This window comes from Dromiciops gliroides, chromosome 3 (genome assembly GCF_019393635.1).
Source record: "Dromiciops gliroides isolate mDroGli1 chromosome 3, mDroGli1.pri, whole genome shotgun sequence".
Taxonomy (NCBI): Eukaryota; Metazoa; Chordata; class Mammalia; order Microbiotheria; family Microbiotheriidae; genus Dromiciops; species Dromiciops gliroides.
Window position 1 is genome coordinate 561,500,968 of NC_057863.1, and position 19,116 is coordinate 561,520,083.

Sequence of the window (19,116 nt, forward strand, 5' to 3'; positions counted from 1 at the left end):
GTGTTCATGTAAGTGTAGTTAATGTACCATGGTGAGGTCCCATAGCCCTACCCTCTAATGCTTAGCATAGTGCTTGGCACATAGTAGGTGCTTAATAAATGCTCATTGATTGAAAGATTGTTCTAAAGGAGCCTATATTTTATGCTGTTGGTGGGGGTAGAATATAAGACAGAAATACGAAAGCAGATACATGACAATTTGAGGAGGGAAAGAGAATGAACTCCTAGGGGAGTGAGGAAAGGCATTAAGCTGTAGCTTTTTTAGGGGTTATGGACAGTCCCCATGTTGTCTCACGTGGGGTTTAGCACAGAGTAGGAACTCAGTAAATACTGATTTGATTTTATCCATGAGGAAAAGAGAAGAGGTTGTGGTATATTGGAAAGAATGTTGGATGGGGAGCCATGTGGCTTGGGTTCAAATCCTGGCTCTGACTTTTTTTCATCTGCAAAATCAGAAAAATGATATTTGCTAAATTTTGTAGCTCACATGATGAGCTGAGGGATGAGCTCTACAGGTTGTCTATGCAACTAATTCTAATCTGGACAACATCCATTCTTTTTTTTTTTTCTGTGAAGATGGTTTGGCTAAAGTCTTTGGATCACTTCCAGGAGAACAGGGGTATTTACACAGGGGTCTGTGAACTTAAAAAAAAATTTTGATAAGTGTGTTTCAATATAAATGATTTCCTTTTTAATCATATATTTTAGTTTATTCATTTAAAAACATGATTCTGAGACGAGCTACATAGGCTTCCCCAGACTGACTGCCAAAGCTATCCATGATGCCCTAAAGTTTAACAACTCTTGCTCTCCAGTTTTCTGGAGATGATGCAATCAGAATGATATGATTTGCAAAAGGAGTATTTGGAAGACATCACCTTTCCAATTTGGTCTATGCATTGGATCTGTCCCCAACAATGGTGAGATTGTCAGCCTTTGGTGAGTGTGTGTCTTCCTTTTTTATGCCGTACCTGATGTTTGTGATCATGTGGTCTCCGAATGAGGTTCACTGTTGTTATAAGTTTCAAAAAATATTTTTTTAGAAATTCTGTCAGTCAGTTTCAAAGGACCCATGATGAAAAATGCTATCCACATACAGTAAAAGAACTGATGGTGTTTGAATGCAGATAGAAGCATTCTATTTTTTACTTTCTGCTTTTTTAAATGTTTTTTTCTTTTGGTCTTTTCCTTCTTTCACAACATGACCAGTCTTGAAATGTTTTACCTGATTGCATATATATGTATATGTATATGTATATGTGTATGTGTATGTGTATGTGTACATGTGTATATATATGTGTGTATATATATATATAATCTATATCAAATCGCCTACCATCTAAGGGAGAGGAGAAGTGAGAGAGGGAAGAAAAGATTTGGAACATAAAAAATTTTAAAAAATGAATGTTAAATATTGTCTTTACAAGTAATTGGAAAAACTAAAGTGGCATTTTTAAAAAAAAGAAATTAAGTGTCAGCGTTGGATCTGGGACTTGAACAGAGGTCTTTTGACTCTAAGACCAGGCTCTACCATGGAGCATGCTGGACAATATCGCACCAATGAAGATTTTGATTAGATGAGTTCAGTACTTGCTTAGAGACATTCAAATCAAGGCCTGTGTTAATTTGGTCCCATCCTACTTAGGCAAAGTTATCTCCTCCATTCCTTGACAGCTTCCTGACAGGTGGAGCTCCTCCCTATAACCTGCATTCTCAACCCCATCTGTGGCTCAAACAGGTCCCTGATTGGAAGGTGCTCTTCACACACCTATGATGGCTGTGGGTTTCACCTGCCGGACCACCTCCTCCAAGGTATTCACTTCTGCATGGTCCTGAGCAAACACCTCCTTCTCGTGGTTCAGGTGACTTCTTCCCTGGGGGAAAGAAGGAACAAGCAACAGTTATAAACCAAGAAGATCACTAACATCCCTGAGCCGTGGAAGCAAACCGGGTGAGACTCTGGTATAGTGGGCTTGGAATCAGGAAGATTTTAGGTTGAATCGTGTGTCTCCTCCCTCCTCATCTTCTTCCCTCCCCCTTCTTCCTCCTCTTCCCTCTCTTCTCCATTTTCCTTCTCCTTCCTTCACTTCTGTCCCCACCTCTTCCCTTCTCTAGTGAGGGCAGATGATTTTCAGTTTCTTTCTAGGTTCTGTGACTTTATCAGTACAGGTGCTTGCCTCTCCTAACACAGATTAGCACCTGCTCTGCTTAAGAATCTCAGCGAGGTGTTTGGAACATTGAGAGGTTAATTGACTTGTCCAGGGTCACAAAGCCAGCATGTGCCAGGAGAAGACCTTGAATCCAGGTCTTTGAGATTCCAAAGCCAGCTTTCTGTACACTGTACCACACTGCCCCCTCACAAATAAGTGTCTACAAAAGAAAGGAAAAGTAATTCTTTTTTTACTAAGGGGAAAGGGAGAGCACTAATTAGCAACTAAGAGGATCAGGAAAGGCTTCATATAGAATATCTATTATTAAACTTGAGCATCAGTGATTATGAAGAGGCCTGAACTCCATGACAAAGCTCAAATGACTCTTGGATAGATTGATGTATGTGAACACAGTCTCCCACTTTAGAATGTAAGCTCTCTGAGGGGAGGCACAGTTTTCACTTTTTCTTTGTGCTCTCAGCTCCAAGAGCAGTGCCTGACACACAAGAAGTGCTTCATAGATGTTTGTTGTTTGTGTTTCTCAAACTACTTAATTCCATGGCCTGAGACTTTAAAGTCAGCATCCAGGAAATAGGGAGCAAACAAGAGGCCTGTATTTAGTATCCTTAGCTACCAATCAGTAACATCCTCTGGGAGTATCTCTTCTGGAGTATCCACAGCTAGGGACTTGACTGAGAAATGAGTGCTTGGTTAGTTACTTTAATGAGAGAACTAGAGGGAATGAGGTTAGTATGATGAGGGGGAGAAGTCTACACACTGGGCTATGGAAAGTTTTTGTTGTTATTGGTTTGTTGTTTTTTTTTTTTTTTTACCTGAGGCCTGATTATGCTTCGGAGACTTTAACAAGTGGTGTTTCTTTCCTTAAATGACAAAACCGGAAGTGTTACAAAGTCTTCTCATGGGGTAACTCCTTTAGCAGAACCTTGGCATTCCCACCTGCTGGGAAAACCTACCTCTAGCCCAACTACTTGGCCAGGTGTGGAAAGGAGACTTGGGATTCTTTCATTTCATTGGGCATTATAATTAGAAACATAGATTTAGAGCCAGAAGGGACCTCAGATGCCACTGAATTCAACTTCCTTACTCTACAAGTGAGGAAACTGAGCCCTAGAGAGATGTAAATGACTTGTTAAGGTCATATAGGTAGCAAATATTAGGGAGAGAGCATCAGAGGTTGGATCTGAACCCAGGTCTTTTATTTCCAGAGACAGTTCTCTTTTTCATGATGACCTTATGAGCTAGATAGCATTTTACAAACGAGGAAATGGAGGTTCAGAGTGGCCCCTTTCCAAATATTCAATCTCTTATACTTGGAACCTAGCCTCTTACACTTGGGTAGGGAAATCTCTTTCTGGGGTGCTGGACTCTATTCAATCTAGTCTGAGTCCCAAACTCCATATCAACAAAGCCATCTACAATACTGATCCAAGTGCTATCTAGATGCCTGAAAGCCACATGCAGCTTGCAGGGAATTGGCATACACTACCTTCACGATGAGCCCCTTGGAATCCACCATCCAGATCTTCTTGGTGGCCTCTGCCTTTGGGATGCCTTCTTTTTCCAGGGCCATGACAATGAGGTGGGCAATTCCCATAGCAGCCTAAAAAGTCCAGAATAGGGGCATTATGCAGAGATTTGGGATGGAAGGGAGGGTCTGCTCACTGTGAGATTTTGCATTTGATACTTTAAAAAGGTTAAACATCAGTGTTTCCCCACCTTCTTCCCTAGCAGTCACTTGTTCAGTATCAGCACAGAGAAATCCAAACCTTAGTATTCATCACATCTCCAAAGAAGCAGTCCTCTCCCCATAGGCACCACTTGACCTCCCAATTATTAAAAATAAGAACGAAGATCCCAGGTTGCACATGGTACCTACCTCGCCTGCTCCTTGGAAAACAAACACGTGATTGGAGAGCTTGTTTTTGGTAATCCGCAAGGCAGCAAAAATGCCGGCAACAGCAACAGAAGCAGTGCCTGCAACCAACCAGATCAAAGCTCAAGATGAATCTCTTACCATATACTGAATAATGTCCTGGTGGCCAAAATAATGCCCACTCACACCTATGCTGCTTTAAGGCTGACGAAGTACATTCCAGATTACACAGCTTGGAGACAGTTAGCAGTCAGTACGATCATCCCCATTTGACAAAAGAATAAACTGTCAGAAAGGTGAAATGAGTTACCTGTGGTCACATAGCTAGTTACATATAGGATTAGAACCCAGGTCTCCTGCCTCTAAGTCCACAACAATTGTGCCCATGACATGCTACTACTCATGAAAGGCAGTATGTCACCATGATGAAAATGCTGAAGTTAGGAGTCAAGAGCGCCTGTGTTTGGATCCTGCTTCAGACATTCACTAGCTATATGACCCTGGCAAAGTCCCTTAGGCTTTCTAAGCCTCATCTGTAAAATGGGTTTAATAACAGTACCTGGGGGAAGCTAGGTGGAGCAGTAGATAAAGTACTGGCCCTGCATTCAGGAGGACCTGAGTTCAAATCTGGCTCTAGACACTTGACACTTACTAGCTGCGTGACCCTGGGCAAGTCACTTAACCCTCATTGCCCTGCAAACAACAACAACAACAACAAAAACCAAACAAAAAAACAGTACCTACTTCGTAGGGTTGTTTTGGGGATCAAATGAAATAATGTATTTAAATGCTTTGAAAATTTTTACTATGTAAACTTCAGCAATTATTAGGGTACATGTTATTCATAAGGGAGGCATTTTCCTTTAGTCCTTCACTATCCAGATGGCACAGGGAAAAGACTACTAGATTTGTTATTAACACACTTTGGTTCAAATCCCAGCTCTGCTACCTACTGTGTGATCCTGGGTAAATCACTTAATTTCTCTGTGTCTGTTTGGTTTCCACATGTAAAATGAGGAAGTTGGAAGAGAGCATCACTATCTTCTTAGCTCTGAAACTTAGGATCTTAGGTAAAGAACAAGGTTTCTGAATCCCTTATACTAGAGTTGCTGATTTCAGTGTTGATTTTCTCCCTACTGTGTTCCTAGAATTGGAAGGGGAATCTTCTCTCTGTAGGCTGATTGATTTCTGGTGGGCTTGTGGTGATGCCGCCACTAGGTGGCATGGGAGACTGGTGGAGAGCTGGCTGTCTTTATTGGCACTAATAAAGTAACCAGAAGCACAAGTCAGCCAGGCTGACTGACTTTAACATTTATCATCATGCCCCGTGGGTGAAGATGAATTGAGTGCAGGGAGATGAGAAGGGGGAAAAGAGATGATAAAAAGCAATCTTGGTTCCTGATTTTACCAAGTTCATGATCTAGCTGGAGACACCATCCATGTACACATGAAAATAGCTTAGACAATAACTATTTGTTGAATGAAATGAATATAGGTGGCCTACAGAATCTTCATTTTGGAGATCTTCAGGAATAAGAGAGAGGTCCTCAATTCTTTGAGATAATTTGGATGCCAGTTTGTCAGCAGGCAGAGATTTAGATTAGATGACTTCTCTGGCTACCTTCTGGTAGTGAGAAGGAGGTCAGCTTTTCAGATTTCTTCAGGACTTATTTCAGGCCAACAGTCATTCTGAGCCACCACTAGATGGCATTCTACCTGTTCTAGTGTCAAGAAATGTTTTTGTAGATGTCTGAAAACAACATAGCTTTTTATGGCCATAGAAGAAGAGAAAGTAATGTAAGGTACATTTGATGCCTCCTAGACCCATCTCTAGCCCTACTATCCAGTATCTCCAGGTAGGAGGCAGTGTCTTTATTAGTCAATTTATCTTCCCACCCATGGATTTTCCCAAGTCTGAAGACTAAGGTGTGCCAGGAGATGTATTATAGAGTATTCTAGTGGGGCAGGTATTTCAGGAGGGATGGAGGGAGGTTGATAATAATGGAGTGAGAGGATGATTTTTTTTTGGAGGGAGGTGTCATTACAACTCCTAGCCACATTTGCATCTAACATACATCAGGGAAGTTGAGAATGTGTCCATTATTTAATGACCTTGATGGCTTTCAGAAAGAGAGGCCACAACTTCTTTGGGGGAGGGGTAGCCAATGCAGTGTTTAATAATCCTTTCCCTGTGGGAAAGGCCCTTCTGATATCTAACTTTAATCTTTCATGATGAAGACCACTCCTTTTTGTTCTGGCTTCTTAGTTGGGCATTCGAGTCTATCCACAATCTGTCACTGACTTTATCCAGCTTGATCTCATTCTTATTTCCTTTTGCTCACTTTAAACACCAGCCAAACTGGACTTCTTGATACTCTCCAGATCCCTCCTCATCTGCCCCTTTTGCTGCGCTTTCCTGTCTCCAAAGCTTTGCTTATGCTGTTGTTCCTTGTGCATAGAATGCTTTCTCTGTCTGAAAAATTCCAATCCATCCTTAAAGCTCATCTCAAATGCTACTTCCTCCAGATAATCTTGCCCCCATTGGGAGTTACCTTTTCCCTTAGACTACATAGATTTTCAGATTGTATAAGTTCCAATTTCTTCAACCTTCCTCTCCACTATTTTCCAAAACCTTTTGCAGTGGTCAGAGATCTCTAAAATTGTCATCAAAACTGGTACAAGGATAGGGGCTGCCCTTGTGGTTTTACTGGTATAGTGACCTCCCAGGTGAAAAGATTCCCTCCACCAGTCCAGGTCAGTATCTTCTCTTCAACTTCCAGTCTTAGAGAGTCACTTAGAAGAAAATTCTCCAACACTGCATTGTCCCAGCAAGACTATCAGATAAGGCCAAACCAGATTAAAAAATGATTGGGGGGAATAAAGAAAAAATATATAATTGGGAAGTATTTAACAAAATAAATAAAAACCCAATAGAACATAGATAATATTAACATGTGGTTTTCCAAGTTAATATGTGCTATCTGGGGATACTTAGATATAGTTTAGGAGCCCCTATTTCTATTTGACCTAGAACACTAAAAAAGGTAAGTGACTTGGTCATGACCACACAACCAGTATTTGTGAAATGAGTCCAGGTCTTCCTGGTTTTGAAGTTGGCTCTCTATTCACTACCCCAGGTTGCCTCTCCATCCATCTTATAATAGCTTACATTTATAGAGTGTTGTGCATGCATTAGTTTATTTTAACTTCATCACAATTCCCACATTAGAAATCAGAGATATCATAATGCCTAGAGTAAAAATGAGGCTCGGTGAAGTAAGTTAGCAGAGCCAGGACAAACACCTCAGTTTTCTCATTTCAAATGTGGTGCTTTTGTTCTCACTTCTATGATATAACCTACTTGTGGGAAAGGACTCTGTTTTTGGTCTTTGAATTCCCAATCTGACCCAGTGCCTTGCACATAATGAATGTTTAATAAAAGCTAGTTGAATTGAATATAACATAGTTCTTCTGCCATGAATCTACAGTTTAAGAATGGCAAGATTGGGTAGCTTGGCAGCACAGTGGATAGAGTGCCAGGCCTGGAGTCAGGAAGACTCATCTTCCTGAGTTCAAATCTGGCTTCATACACTTACTACCTGTGTGACCCTGGGCAAATCACTTAACCCTGTTTGCCTCAGTTTCCTCATCTATAAAATGAGTTGGAGAAGGAAATGGCAAACCATTCCAGTATCTTTGCCAAGAAAAGCCCAAATAGGATCACAAAGAGTCAGACATGACTGAAACAACTACACAACAAGGTTGGCTTTATACTATATCTTAGTGCTAACCAAATTCCTTATTGCTTCCTCTTATGAAATAGCCAGTATTTCTTAGACCTGATCAGTGAAGGAGAGAAAATCTTAATTCAGGAGGCGACAATTTATTTTGTTTTTGATACCAAGGAGCAGGCTTGGGCATGCTTAGGTAAAGGAGGAAGATCAAGGGAAGGGGAAGAAAGGGGAGGGAGAGGAGGCAAAGTAGAAATAGAAAAGGAGAATAATAGAGAAAGAAGAGAAGAAAACAAATGAGCAGGGTTAAAAGTAGTAGTAGGAGAGCTACAACCCACTTGGTGGTACGAGAAACCACTTTATATTTATTTTGAAACCCTTCCATATGTTCACAGAATCACAGTATTTCAGAGTTGGAAGAGAGGGATTTCAGTGGGTATCTAGTCCAAGTCATACTAGAAGAATCCCCGTTGCAACACAAGCCAAAATTGATCACTTAGTCTTTGCTTGAAGATACGTCTGTGGGTGTCTACCTGTGTGCCCACATGCCATTCTGTCCATTCTATATTCTAAAGGAGTTTTTCCTTTCATTAAGCATTTCTACCTCTCTTTGACTTCTGCCCATTGCTCCCAAATCTGCCCTCAGGGACCAAACAGAAAAAGTTTAATCCTTTCCCACAAGACAGCTTTACAAGTACTTGGGAGTCTGCTATCCTATTCCCCTAGAGTCTTCATTTGTTTTTAATATTGGAAGGCCAAGGTCTGTTTTCATGCTAAGAATACAAACAATTTTGGAGCCCCAAGCATTTAACTTTGCATTCACCAAAAGGATGGAGAATGGTGGGACTGGAGGCTGAAAGGGGCTTCAGTCTTAGACCTACCCAAGATGGCAGAGTTGAAGGAAAAATATGCATCAGTCTATGTTTCATGGGCCAAATTAAGTACCAAATTAAATAAATGAGAACTGGGTATCAGGAAAAAGGGAAAGCTTGGAGTAAATTTAGTATATAGAAAAGATCATTACTACTTCAAAATAAGATGATCACAGAGATTCATGCTCCTATACACACTCTGTTATCATCTTTCTTCTCATTTTTGCCAAGCCTCATGGTTCAGAAAAGGCAGTTTCTTCCTTAAAACAAGACATGCGGGGGTGGCATACTTTTATAGTAAGAATGCTGAATAAGCAGCTCGAATAAGAAAGCTTGTGCCAACCCAAAGACTTTCAACAAGGTGGTTAGGTCCTGTTATAGGGAGACTTGAACTCCAAGTGAAATAAGAATCATGACAGGCCTAGAGGAAGAGGTAACTTAACACTGAAGTAATTATGTGGGAGGAATTTAAAGTTGCTCTAAAGCTGAGAAAGAAAAAGTAAAGCAAAGGATCAAGATTCATAATAGTTAAGGATTAGTGAGTAAAATGCCTGATTGTCCTTAGGTGTTTGCATTTATTTGACTTTTGTTCTATGTGTGAATTGAACCGAGGTGTGGGGTTGCCAGTCTCACATACTGACTTGATATATATTCCAACTTGGACAGGCCAACCAGTTACTTGTGATATCCTTGTCACCATCTAGCTCCTAAATTGTTAATTGGTTCTCTTTACTAGTGACTCAGTATATAAAGTAATATAATTCATTCAAGAGAGAGGGAGAAGAGAAGAATACCAAGGAGGGACCGGCAGTAGGGACATGGAAACCTGTCTTTCCTTGAGGTGAACAAGGCAAGAACCATTGTGAGCTTCCAGGTGGGAAGAAAGTCAGGGGGAGTTGCTGCCAGCTAGCTGCCTTATCTCCCTACAAGGCACCTTGTAGCTGTGAACCCACAGCTCTCTGTGTTCCTTTTGTACATGTCATGTTCATTCTTTCTGGATAGTAGGTGAGTGAGAAATAGAAATGGAACTGACCAAGTTATAACCAAGTGAGCTTTGAAAAGGTAGAATATCTTCTAGAAGTTCAGCAGCAGGAGTCTCTGGCAGAATCTGTCAGATCTACAGCAGGAGATCTGAGTGATGAAGCAGCCCTGAAGAACTGACCCAGCCCAGAAGTAGATAGACCCAGCATCTGATAACCTGTGTCCCACTTTATGCAAGGGACTGACTTGTCCATCGCACACTCAGAAACTAACTTGGTAGGTGGAATATTTGGTCATCTCCTCTTTGAGTCCACACTCCTTAGGGACTGAGGTATACAAGAGAGAAATGTGCCCTGGTTTGGGGGGAAGAGTTAGGTAGCTTCGTACTCCTGTCTCTATTATACTTTCTCAGTAAATATTCCTTCATAAAAACTAATTGATGACAAGTGATTTCCAATGATTTTGAAAAGAACACTGGTCAAAATAATATTGGGCCAGTAATCAATGGTTAGATAATATGAAGGAGACACCTGGTCACATTATATTAGTGGGCACATAGCAGATGGGGGTTTGGGGGAAATCTCCAGTTTTTCAGGGTTAGCCTCAGAGCCTCAATAGGAAAATGGATCCTGGCTGCCTGTTTGTATCCAGATTTGGAGAGTGAGCCCCATTGTCTACATGTACTACATAACCACAGAGTATTAAATCAGGAAAGGACTTTAGAAGTCATCTGGTCTGTCTGATTCCCTCCTTTTTAGATGAAGAAACAGAATTCCAGATATGTAAAATGATTCTTCCAAAATCGCCTAACTGGTAAGTGCCAGGGCTAGGACTCGAACCAAGGGCTTCTGACTTCAAGTTGCTTTTTCTTTCCCATATGCCTTTTTGGTGGACACAGGCTCTGAGAACTGATAGTTTCTGAGATTGATTTCAGAGGTGGGTGGAGGAACAGATTTAGGACCAGGAGATGCACAGGAAGGTCAATAGGATTAACTGGTTTCTACTCTATTTAAGAAGAGAGAAGAAAATAAACATTTTTTTCCCAAAAAGGAGTTTTCAATAACTGGGTTTCCTGAAAACTGGGTACTAGAGGTTGTAAGTTCAGGAAATAGCTGAATAGGACAAACCTCAAATTTACTCAAGGGCAGTTTCCGTTCTGCTTTTAACCAGCACAGATCTCCCAACAATCACACTCAGGAAAATACAGGGAATCTCCACCCTGAACAACAGGACATCTGGGGAAAGGAAGAGAATTAACCCTTTCACCCACAGAGGGCTGGAAATATACTTGAGGGAGCTTGGAGGGTGGTGGTGGATCACTGGCAGGTTGTCTACAAACCGTGAAACACTTGGAATTTCTACACAACTCCCCTTCGTGGAATGAAGAGCACATAATTACTAAGGGGAGAGGGGAGGGGTGGGGCTTGCCCAGCACCTAATTCTTCTTGTCAAATAGCACCAGAAAAATGACTAGCAGTGTCATGTGGTGGCTAACTCTTCTACAGGAGGCTGTTGCAACTTCTGGATCCCTTCATTGACTAAAGACTCTAGAGGTTCAACACTGAATGACTTCAAAACTCTGGCACCTTCCTAGCTTTCAGATTTCTTCCCCCTATGCACTGTAAGCTCCAAACAAACTGAGCATAATGTTGATGATAATGATAGCTGGCATTCATATGGTGCTTTAAGGTTTGCCAAGTGCTTCATAAATATGCATTTGATTCTCACAACAACTCTGAGAGGTAGGTACTCTTATTATCTCCATTTTATGGATGAGAAGACAGAGGTTGAAAGATGTTAAGTGACTTATGTAGGGTAATACAGCCAATAAGTGTCTGAAGCAAGATATGAACTCAGTTCTTGACTTCAAGTCCACTGCTCTAGCCACTTACCTGCCTTGCAAACTGGACCACTTTCTGTTCCCTGGACATCCTCTATGTTTTCCTGCTTTCATGCCTTTTCTCAATTTGTTTCCTATACCTGAAATGCTCTCCCTCTCTTCATCTATTGAATTCTTACCTATTTTTAAGCCTAACTCAAATTCTACCTTCTTCAAGAAGTCTTTCATTATCCTCTGTTGTGAATATCCTTCCTACTCGGCCTTCCCAGGGGCAGGTTGTTTTGTGTCTGTAACACATTTTTCATGTGATTTGCATTTGTTTTTTAAGTTGTGTTGCTGTGCTGTTGTCTCTTCTCTCCCCTAGACTCTAAGTTTCAGGAGGGCAGTGATGATGCCTCCCTTAAACTATGTTTTGTTTTGTTTTTTGGGTGATGCAATTGGGGTTAAGTGACTTGCCCACGGTCACACAGCTGTTAAGTGTCTGAGGCCAGATTTGGACTCAGGTCCTCCTGAATCCAGGGCCAGTGCTCTATCCACTGCGCCATCTAGCTGCCCCCTCCCTTAAACTATGTATCTTCACCCATGCCTAGGACAGTGCTATGCAAAAGTATGTTCTGATATATTTTTTAGCTGTTGATTTTTGTTTCCCTACTTTTTCAGAAAAATCTCTTTAAAAGGGTTTTTATTGGATCCTATGCTCCTAGAGCAGCCCACACCTAACCTGATGGCTTGGATAGGGAAATCTGTGCATGTCCTTGAGTTTACAGGCTGTGAAAGGTGGCACTTGGACACTGTGATGATGTCTATGCCGAGGGAAAGAGGAGATTATAGAAACACTCAACTAAGAAGGGAGGCTGGAAAACATATGGTTGAACTCATGTCCAAACACAAATTCACTCTATCACTGGCAGTTTCAACCTTCACTTGAAGAAATATAGTTAGGGGAATGTGTTACTTTTCTAGACAGCTCACACCGTGTGTGTGTGTGTGTGTGTGTGTGTGTGTACGTGCACGTGTGTATGTGTGCGTGTGCATGTATGTGTCTGCTCTAATGCTAGCAAGCTTCTTGCACCGAGTCTAAATCTCCTTCATTGAAACCTCCACCTCTTCTTTTTCTTCATTTTGTCCTCTGGGGTCAAGCAGACTCGGTCTAGTTCCCTGTCTGGGTGGTTGCCCTTCAAATATGTGAACACAATGATCATGCTCCCCACCACTCATCTCTTCTCCATGCAAAATAATCCTAGAGCCTTCCCATTATGTGTTTTCTAATATTCTTACCATGCTGGTCACCCTCTTAAGGATCTGTTATAGTTCGTCTGTGTCTTTCCTTAAGTATGGGACCCAGTGCAGAGCCCAGCCTGACCAAGACCAAGGATGGTAGAACTACCATCTCCCTCATATGGATACTATGCCTCTCTTAATGCAGCCTAGAACAGCATGGACTTTTTAGGGGGCATCTTTACCACACTGATGACTCATATTAAGCTTGGGCTCAACTAACCAGCCCCCAAATCTTTTCTTATACAGGAACTTTATCCTAGTCATTTCTCCTCCGTCCTCTACTTATGACGTTGATCCTTTGAACTGTGGTATGGAATTTCACACTTATCCTTATTAAATTTCAGCCTACTCAATTCAGCCTATCATTCTAGCCTGTAGAGATTTTAATTGGTACATTTAATTTTTTAATGTAACTGATAATTTTTTGGTTCCCCGGATGCTACTACTGCACCCTTTAAAGTTACCTTCCATTTGCTCTTGTAACGATTGAAATGATGCCACCTGCTGTGGAGTTACTGTAGGAAAGCTCTGCCATGAGGAGAAGGCGTCTGAGGGCAAGCCATGCGGTCAGGTCCTTGGATGTTTGCTCGTGGGTACTGTCTATCAAAACTACCAGCCAATCAAGTTGAGGAGCCTCCCATTTCTGAGAGAACAGGATGTAGGAAGTGGACGCTGGTGGAGGGGTTCTTCCTCTTTTAGTTCCTGACCTCTCCATGGTGGGTTGCATTTTTACCTTTCTGATCCTAATGCTCTTTAATAAATACTTAAACACTTAAATACTCTTGATAAATCTTATAATTTGTTGGCGACCACTCATTAGATTTTAGATAGTATAGCTAGAATTTTAGCCCCTTACACTCTATATGGGTCTTGTATATGCTGATTTATGGACCTGTTGTCTCTTCCATTAGAGTGTAAGTCCCTTGAGGGTAGGGACTGATTTTGTGTTTTCTTTTTGTATCCCCAGTACTTGGTGTGGCTCTTGGCACAGAGTAAGTACCTACTAAATGCCTGCTTACTGATGAATAGTTATTCCCAACAAATCCACCTCCCCATATACAAAAAATCCCCACCAAAATATTCTATAAAAATGATTAAAACAGCCTAACAGAATGATTGCTTTTGGTGGCGCGTGTCACTGTTAAGATATTTTTGGATTGAGTTTTTGGATCAAAGTGATAGTTATCCTTCCAAGCGTTATGTCATCTTCAAATCTCATAAACATGCCATCTATGTCTTTAGCCAAGTTGTTAATAAAAATCCTGAGCAGCTTAATTCAAACACAGATCCCCTGGGTACTCTCATGGAGACCTCCTTCTAAGATGACAACAACTCATTAGTCATTACTCTTTGGTTATTAAACCCCAATCTAAATCCACTTAACTGCATTATCATCTAGTGCAAATTTTCCTGTCTTATCTACCAGAGCCGCAGGAGAGACTGTAAATTGCTTTGCCCAAACCTAAGCATACTATATCTGTAGCATTTCCATGATCTTCAAGTCTAGTCTTCCTCATCAAAAAACAGAACTGAGGTTAGCCTGGCACGACCTGCTCTTGATTGATGAAACCATGCCACCTTTATTGCTCATTGCTGTTCTTTCCAAGTTTTCCAAAACCTTCTCCTTAATAATAGTTTCTAGAATTTGCCCAAGAGTCTGTTAAGCTCACTGGTATATAAGTTGTAGACTTTAGCTTCTTCTCTTTTTTTAAAAAAAATTGAATAATATTTGCTCTTCTTCAGGCCTGCAGCACTTCTCCCATTCTCCATGATTTTTCTAAGATTCCTGGAAGTGGCTCAAAGATAGCTTCATTAAGGGCCTAAGAATATCACCTGGGTACCTGCCCAGAGGGATCACCCATTTCCTGGTCCATTTCTTTTCCCCCAATTTTGTACCAAATTTATACCAATTTTGTACCAATTGGACACTGCCCCCCCCCCCAGGTAGAACTGATCTGGGGCACAGAGTTTTGGTCACCTTTCCAGCCTAGATTCAATCCCTTGTTACACATGGAAAGTCACTTGACCTTCTATGCCCATCTCTTCCCCTCATTTATGCCTATTAAAATCATATTCATCCTTTAGGATCTAGCTCAGCTGTTATCTCTAGCAGGAAGCCTTCCCTGATTCCTCTAACCAGAACTGGTAATTATCCCCATAGATGTCCCAAAGGCCTTTGACCTCCCTTATACACTTAGCATGGCCCACTACTAGACTATGAATTCTGTGAGGGCAGTGGCCTTGTGCCTTACTGATAGTTCCTAGTCCATAGTGTATTGCATAGACATTAGTACTTCAAGAAACTTATTTCATTGGGGAAAGAGGGCAGACTACCTTCAGCAATGCAGATCATCGCCTCTGCACATCTTAGTCAATGAATGAAACAGCAAGGTGGTACAGTGGGTATCACAGTGGTGGACTTGGACCCAGGAAGACCTGAGTTCAAATTTTATCTCAGATACTCTGGTAGTTGTGTGACCCTAGGGAAGTCACCTCGCCTCCCTGTCTTAGTTTCTTCATCTGAAAAATGGGTCTAATAGTAGTACCTAACTCACTGGGTTCTTGTGAGGACTAAAAGTGAATAGGTATGTGAGAGATTTGCAATCCTTAAAGTTCTATACAAATTTCAGGCATAGGGACAAGAGCAGTAATTTTCTTTCTTTTTTTCCCTTTCCTTTCCTTTCCTTTTCTTTTCTTTTCTTTTTTTTTTTTTTGGTGAGGCAATTGGGGTTAAGTGACTTGCCCAGGGTCACACAGCTAGTAAGTGTCAAGTGTCTGAGGCTGCATTTGAACTCAGGTACTCCTGACTCCAGGGCTGATGCTCTATCCACTGTGCCACCTAGCTGCCCCCAAGAGAAGTAATTTTCTAATGCCTTTAGCAACGAAGGTTAGCATCTTCTCTGCAAGCCTTAGTTTTAGAGAATCGTCGATATGTGTCAGAGGCAGGATTTGGAGCTAGGTCTTCATGGCTCCAAGGCCAGCTCCCTAGCCATTATGCCATGATGCCTCTCCTATATAAACTAGCTGCTTATGATTATGATAATTTTTCCTAATATTGGTAGTTCATAAAGTCATCTCCTGGTTGTCAACTTTAGGATCATAGAATCATGGATTAAGAGGACATTTATTTCAACCTCTTCATTTTACAGAGAACATGTACTTCATAAATATTTGCTGAATTGTCAAACTAAAGCATCCAAGTGGAGGTGGGGGTTTATCCTTGACACTATTTTCTCCCGTGGAAGCCTGGGAAAGCCTAGAATTCCTCTATTAACCTCACTGGAGCCCTACACTGGTTCCCCTTTGAGCAACCAAATGTTAGCTCAGCTGTCTTGGAAGGTCATTTTCCCTGAGTGACTCAATATCATGGGCTGGGAGGCATGAGAGCAGAAAGGATGCATCTGGGGCTAAGCAGAGGGGTCGCTACCCCAGGGAAGGAGAAATCCAGAAGATGGAAATAGCTCCTATAGACCTTAGGCTCAAGCTAATAAGAGATGAGAAAGGGGAAGTGAAATGGGAGAAACTAATTCAGTTTTTTTTTTTTGAAAGTTATAGGACCATATAATTTCTCCAAGGCTAATGTTTTTCAGTAAGGCAAGTTAAGAGGGCTGAGAGGAGGGATGGGTCAAAGGGAATTGGACATGGAGAAAAGTCTTGGGGGCAATATGGTCACTGTTCTCAAGTTTTTGAAGAGTTGATAACATTTGGAAGAGGAAACAGACTTGTTTTGCTTGGGAGGGGTAGAGACAGAATTAGGAAGAGGAAGAGGAAGAGGAAATTTTTTAGAAAAGCAAATTTGAGGAGGTAGTTAGGTGGCACAGTGGATAAAGCACCAGCCCTGGATTTAGGAGGACTTGAGTTCAAATCCACCCTCAGGCATTTGACACTTACTAGCCGTGTGGCCCTGGGCAAGTCACTTAACCCTCACCAACCTGCAAAAAATAAAAAAAATTTTTAAAAAAAGGCAAATTTGAGCTTGATGTAAGGTGACCTTGTTGTCAATTAGAGCAGCCCCAAAGTGGGCTAGGCCACCTCAGGAGGTAGCAGGCTCCTGATTACTGGAGCTCCCCAAGTCAAAGCTTCATGATGACTTGACAGGCATGCTGCATAGGGGATCCTTGTTCAGGTGCAGGATGGATGAGATGGCCCTGAGCCCTCTTTCAAATTGGACATTCTATAATTCTGGGAAGTGAACGATGAGAAAAGGCCACCTAATATACCCAGGACAAATGCCATTTGGAGTAGGTGTCTGGGAGGGAAAGAAAAGAGGAGAGAAAAGAAGAGAAGAGAGAGAACTGTCATTTGATGAGTGGCTTTTAAAAGTACTTTGTGGGGGGGGCAGCTAGGTGGCATAGTGGATAAAGCACTGGCCCTGGATTCAGGAGGACCTGAGTTCAAATCCGGCCTCAGACACTTGACACTTACTAGCTGTGTGACCATGGGCAAATCACTTAACCCCAACTGCCTCACCCCCCCCCCCCAAAAAAAAAAAGTACTTTGTGGTGGCAGCTGGATGACACAGTGCATAAAGCACCAGCCCTGGATTCAGGAGGATCTGAGTTCAAATCTACCTCAGACACGACACTTACTAGCTGCTATGTGACCCTGGGCAAGTCACTTAACCCTCATTGCCCCGCAAAGAAACCCCTCAAAAAACAAAAACAAAAAACCCAAAAGTATTTTGCATAAAATAGGCAGATTATAGATGTGGAATTTTGCATATATTGTTAGAAATGGTGGATATATTGGCATTGAGGTGGACCAGTGGATAGAAGGTTGGCAACCTGGAGTAAGGAAGACTTTAATTCAAGACTGTTTGACCCTAGACAAATCACTTAACCTCTGCCTGACTCAGTTTCCTCAACTGTCAAAGGAGAATAATAATAGCATCTGTCTCCTAGGGTTGTTGTAAGGATAAAATGAGATAATATCTCTAAAGGTTTTTTTTTTTTTACAAACATTAAACAGCTATATAAATGCTAGTTATTATTATTGTGATTTTTAGTTTTACTGAACATTTTTTCTTTTCTTAAACATTTTTATCACAAGAGACTGCTTGCTGGGGAGGGGAGCAGAGAAAGGATATGTCTGGAAATGAGTGTGATAGTAAAAATGTGTCAATACAAATAAGTTGTTGTCTTAAAGTACTATGAACACTGTTTACCTGGGAACATACCTGTAGTTTTTAAGAATATAAGGATAGCAATGGGACAGGCTGGCTAGGCCATGATTCTTGTGCTTTTAATTTAGTCCTAAACTGCATAGGCTATGAATACCATTACAAAGTATACAGAAAGTATTTTACCCCAGAAAAATATTATATACAATTCCATAGCACTTAAAAGTTTCTTCCCCCTTCTCCTTGTAAAGAATTAATTGTTAATTGAGGTTTTTATGCCTCCACTGGCACTGGCCTGGGGCTCTGCAAACTGCACGGTGCTCCACCCACTGGTTGTAGCCATTGCCATGGCGCTGGCACCTCACGTCATCACCACTCGCCAACGCCTACATGGGCCTGGCAAAATTATGATTGGAAGCCTAGTGAGGGCAGTCATGTGACTGTCAGAGTGGCCATCCCATTGGCTGGGGTGGTATGGGGTTTTCTGGGATTGGGGGAGGAGAATTGGGCATTCTAGGTGGAAGCTGGAAGGCAACAGGCATTCTGCTGCATATTCTCAGCTGATTCCTGGGCGGTGGTATTTTCTCAGGTTGTATAATTTCCCATTCCCCATTTTATTTCTTTTCCCTTGATCCTACTGATCCTGTTTGTGTGTGTGTGTGTGTGTTTTTTTTAAGTTCGTTCTTGTTAAATAAATCCTGTTCTGTTTTGAGGGAAGCTGCTGGTCTTCCTTGCCCCAATATTGCGGTGAGCCGCTTAGCTAGCACGCTCCACTTAAAAATTGGTCCCCACGTCCTCAAGGTAGACAGAAATATTACTAACTTATAGATGAAGAAAATGACTCATTAAAAGTGATGTGCCTCACATTCCATGACAAGTAACAGATAAGACCTAACCCCAGGTACCCTAATTTTAAATCCAACAGTTCTGGGGAAAGATCACTGTGGATTGTAGTAACAGGGGAAGGCTTCATGGAAAGAAATGAGCTTGAAAGACAACTAAAGTATATAGACCGTAATGTGACAGGAAATAAACCCATTTCTCCAGTCTTTCAAATGATCCTCTTACGTGTAAAATGAAGCCATGTGAACTGAGCCAAACTAAATAAAAATGTAACAACAACAACTGCAACTAAAACTGACAAGTATTTAGTGTTTTTTTTTCTTTTTGTGGGGGGAATCATTTTCAAGTATTAGGTAATAGCCCCTATGACTTATATAGCTTAGTACTTAAATACTTTTACATTTTT

The 19,116-nt window shown here is 41.4% G+C and overlaps 1 protein-coding gene across 1 annotated transcript in view; it reads right to left on the reverse strand.

Moving 5' to 3' along the window:
* ME3 (malic enzyme 3) overlaps positions 1-19,116 on the reverse strand; it is a 341,867-nt gene that overhangs the window by 10,735 nt on the left and 312,016 nt on the right. Inside the window, exons 9-11 of the mRNA XM_043997795.1 lie at positions 4,047-4,144; positions 3,657-3,770; positions 1,768-1,873 (exon numbers count right to left, since the gene is read on the reverse strand). Coding sequence (XP_043853730.1) covers positions 1,768-1,873; positions 3,657-3,770; positions 4,047-4,144 — 318 coding nt within the window. The remainder of the gene's footprint in view (positions 1-1,767; positions 1,874-3,656; positions 3,771-4,046; positions 4,145-19,116) is intronic.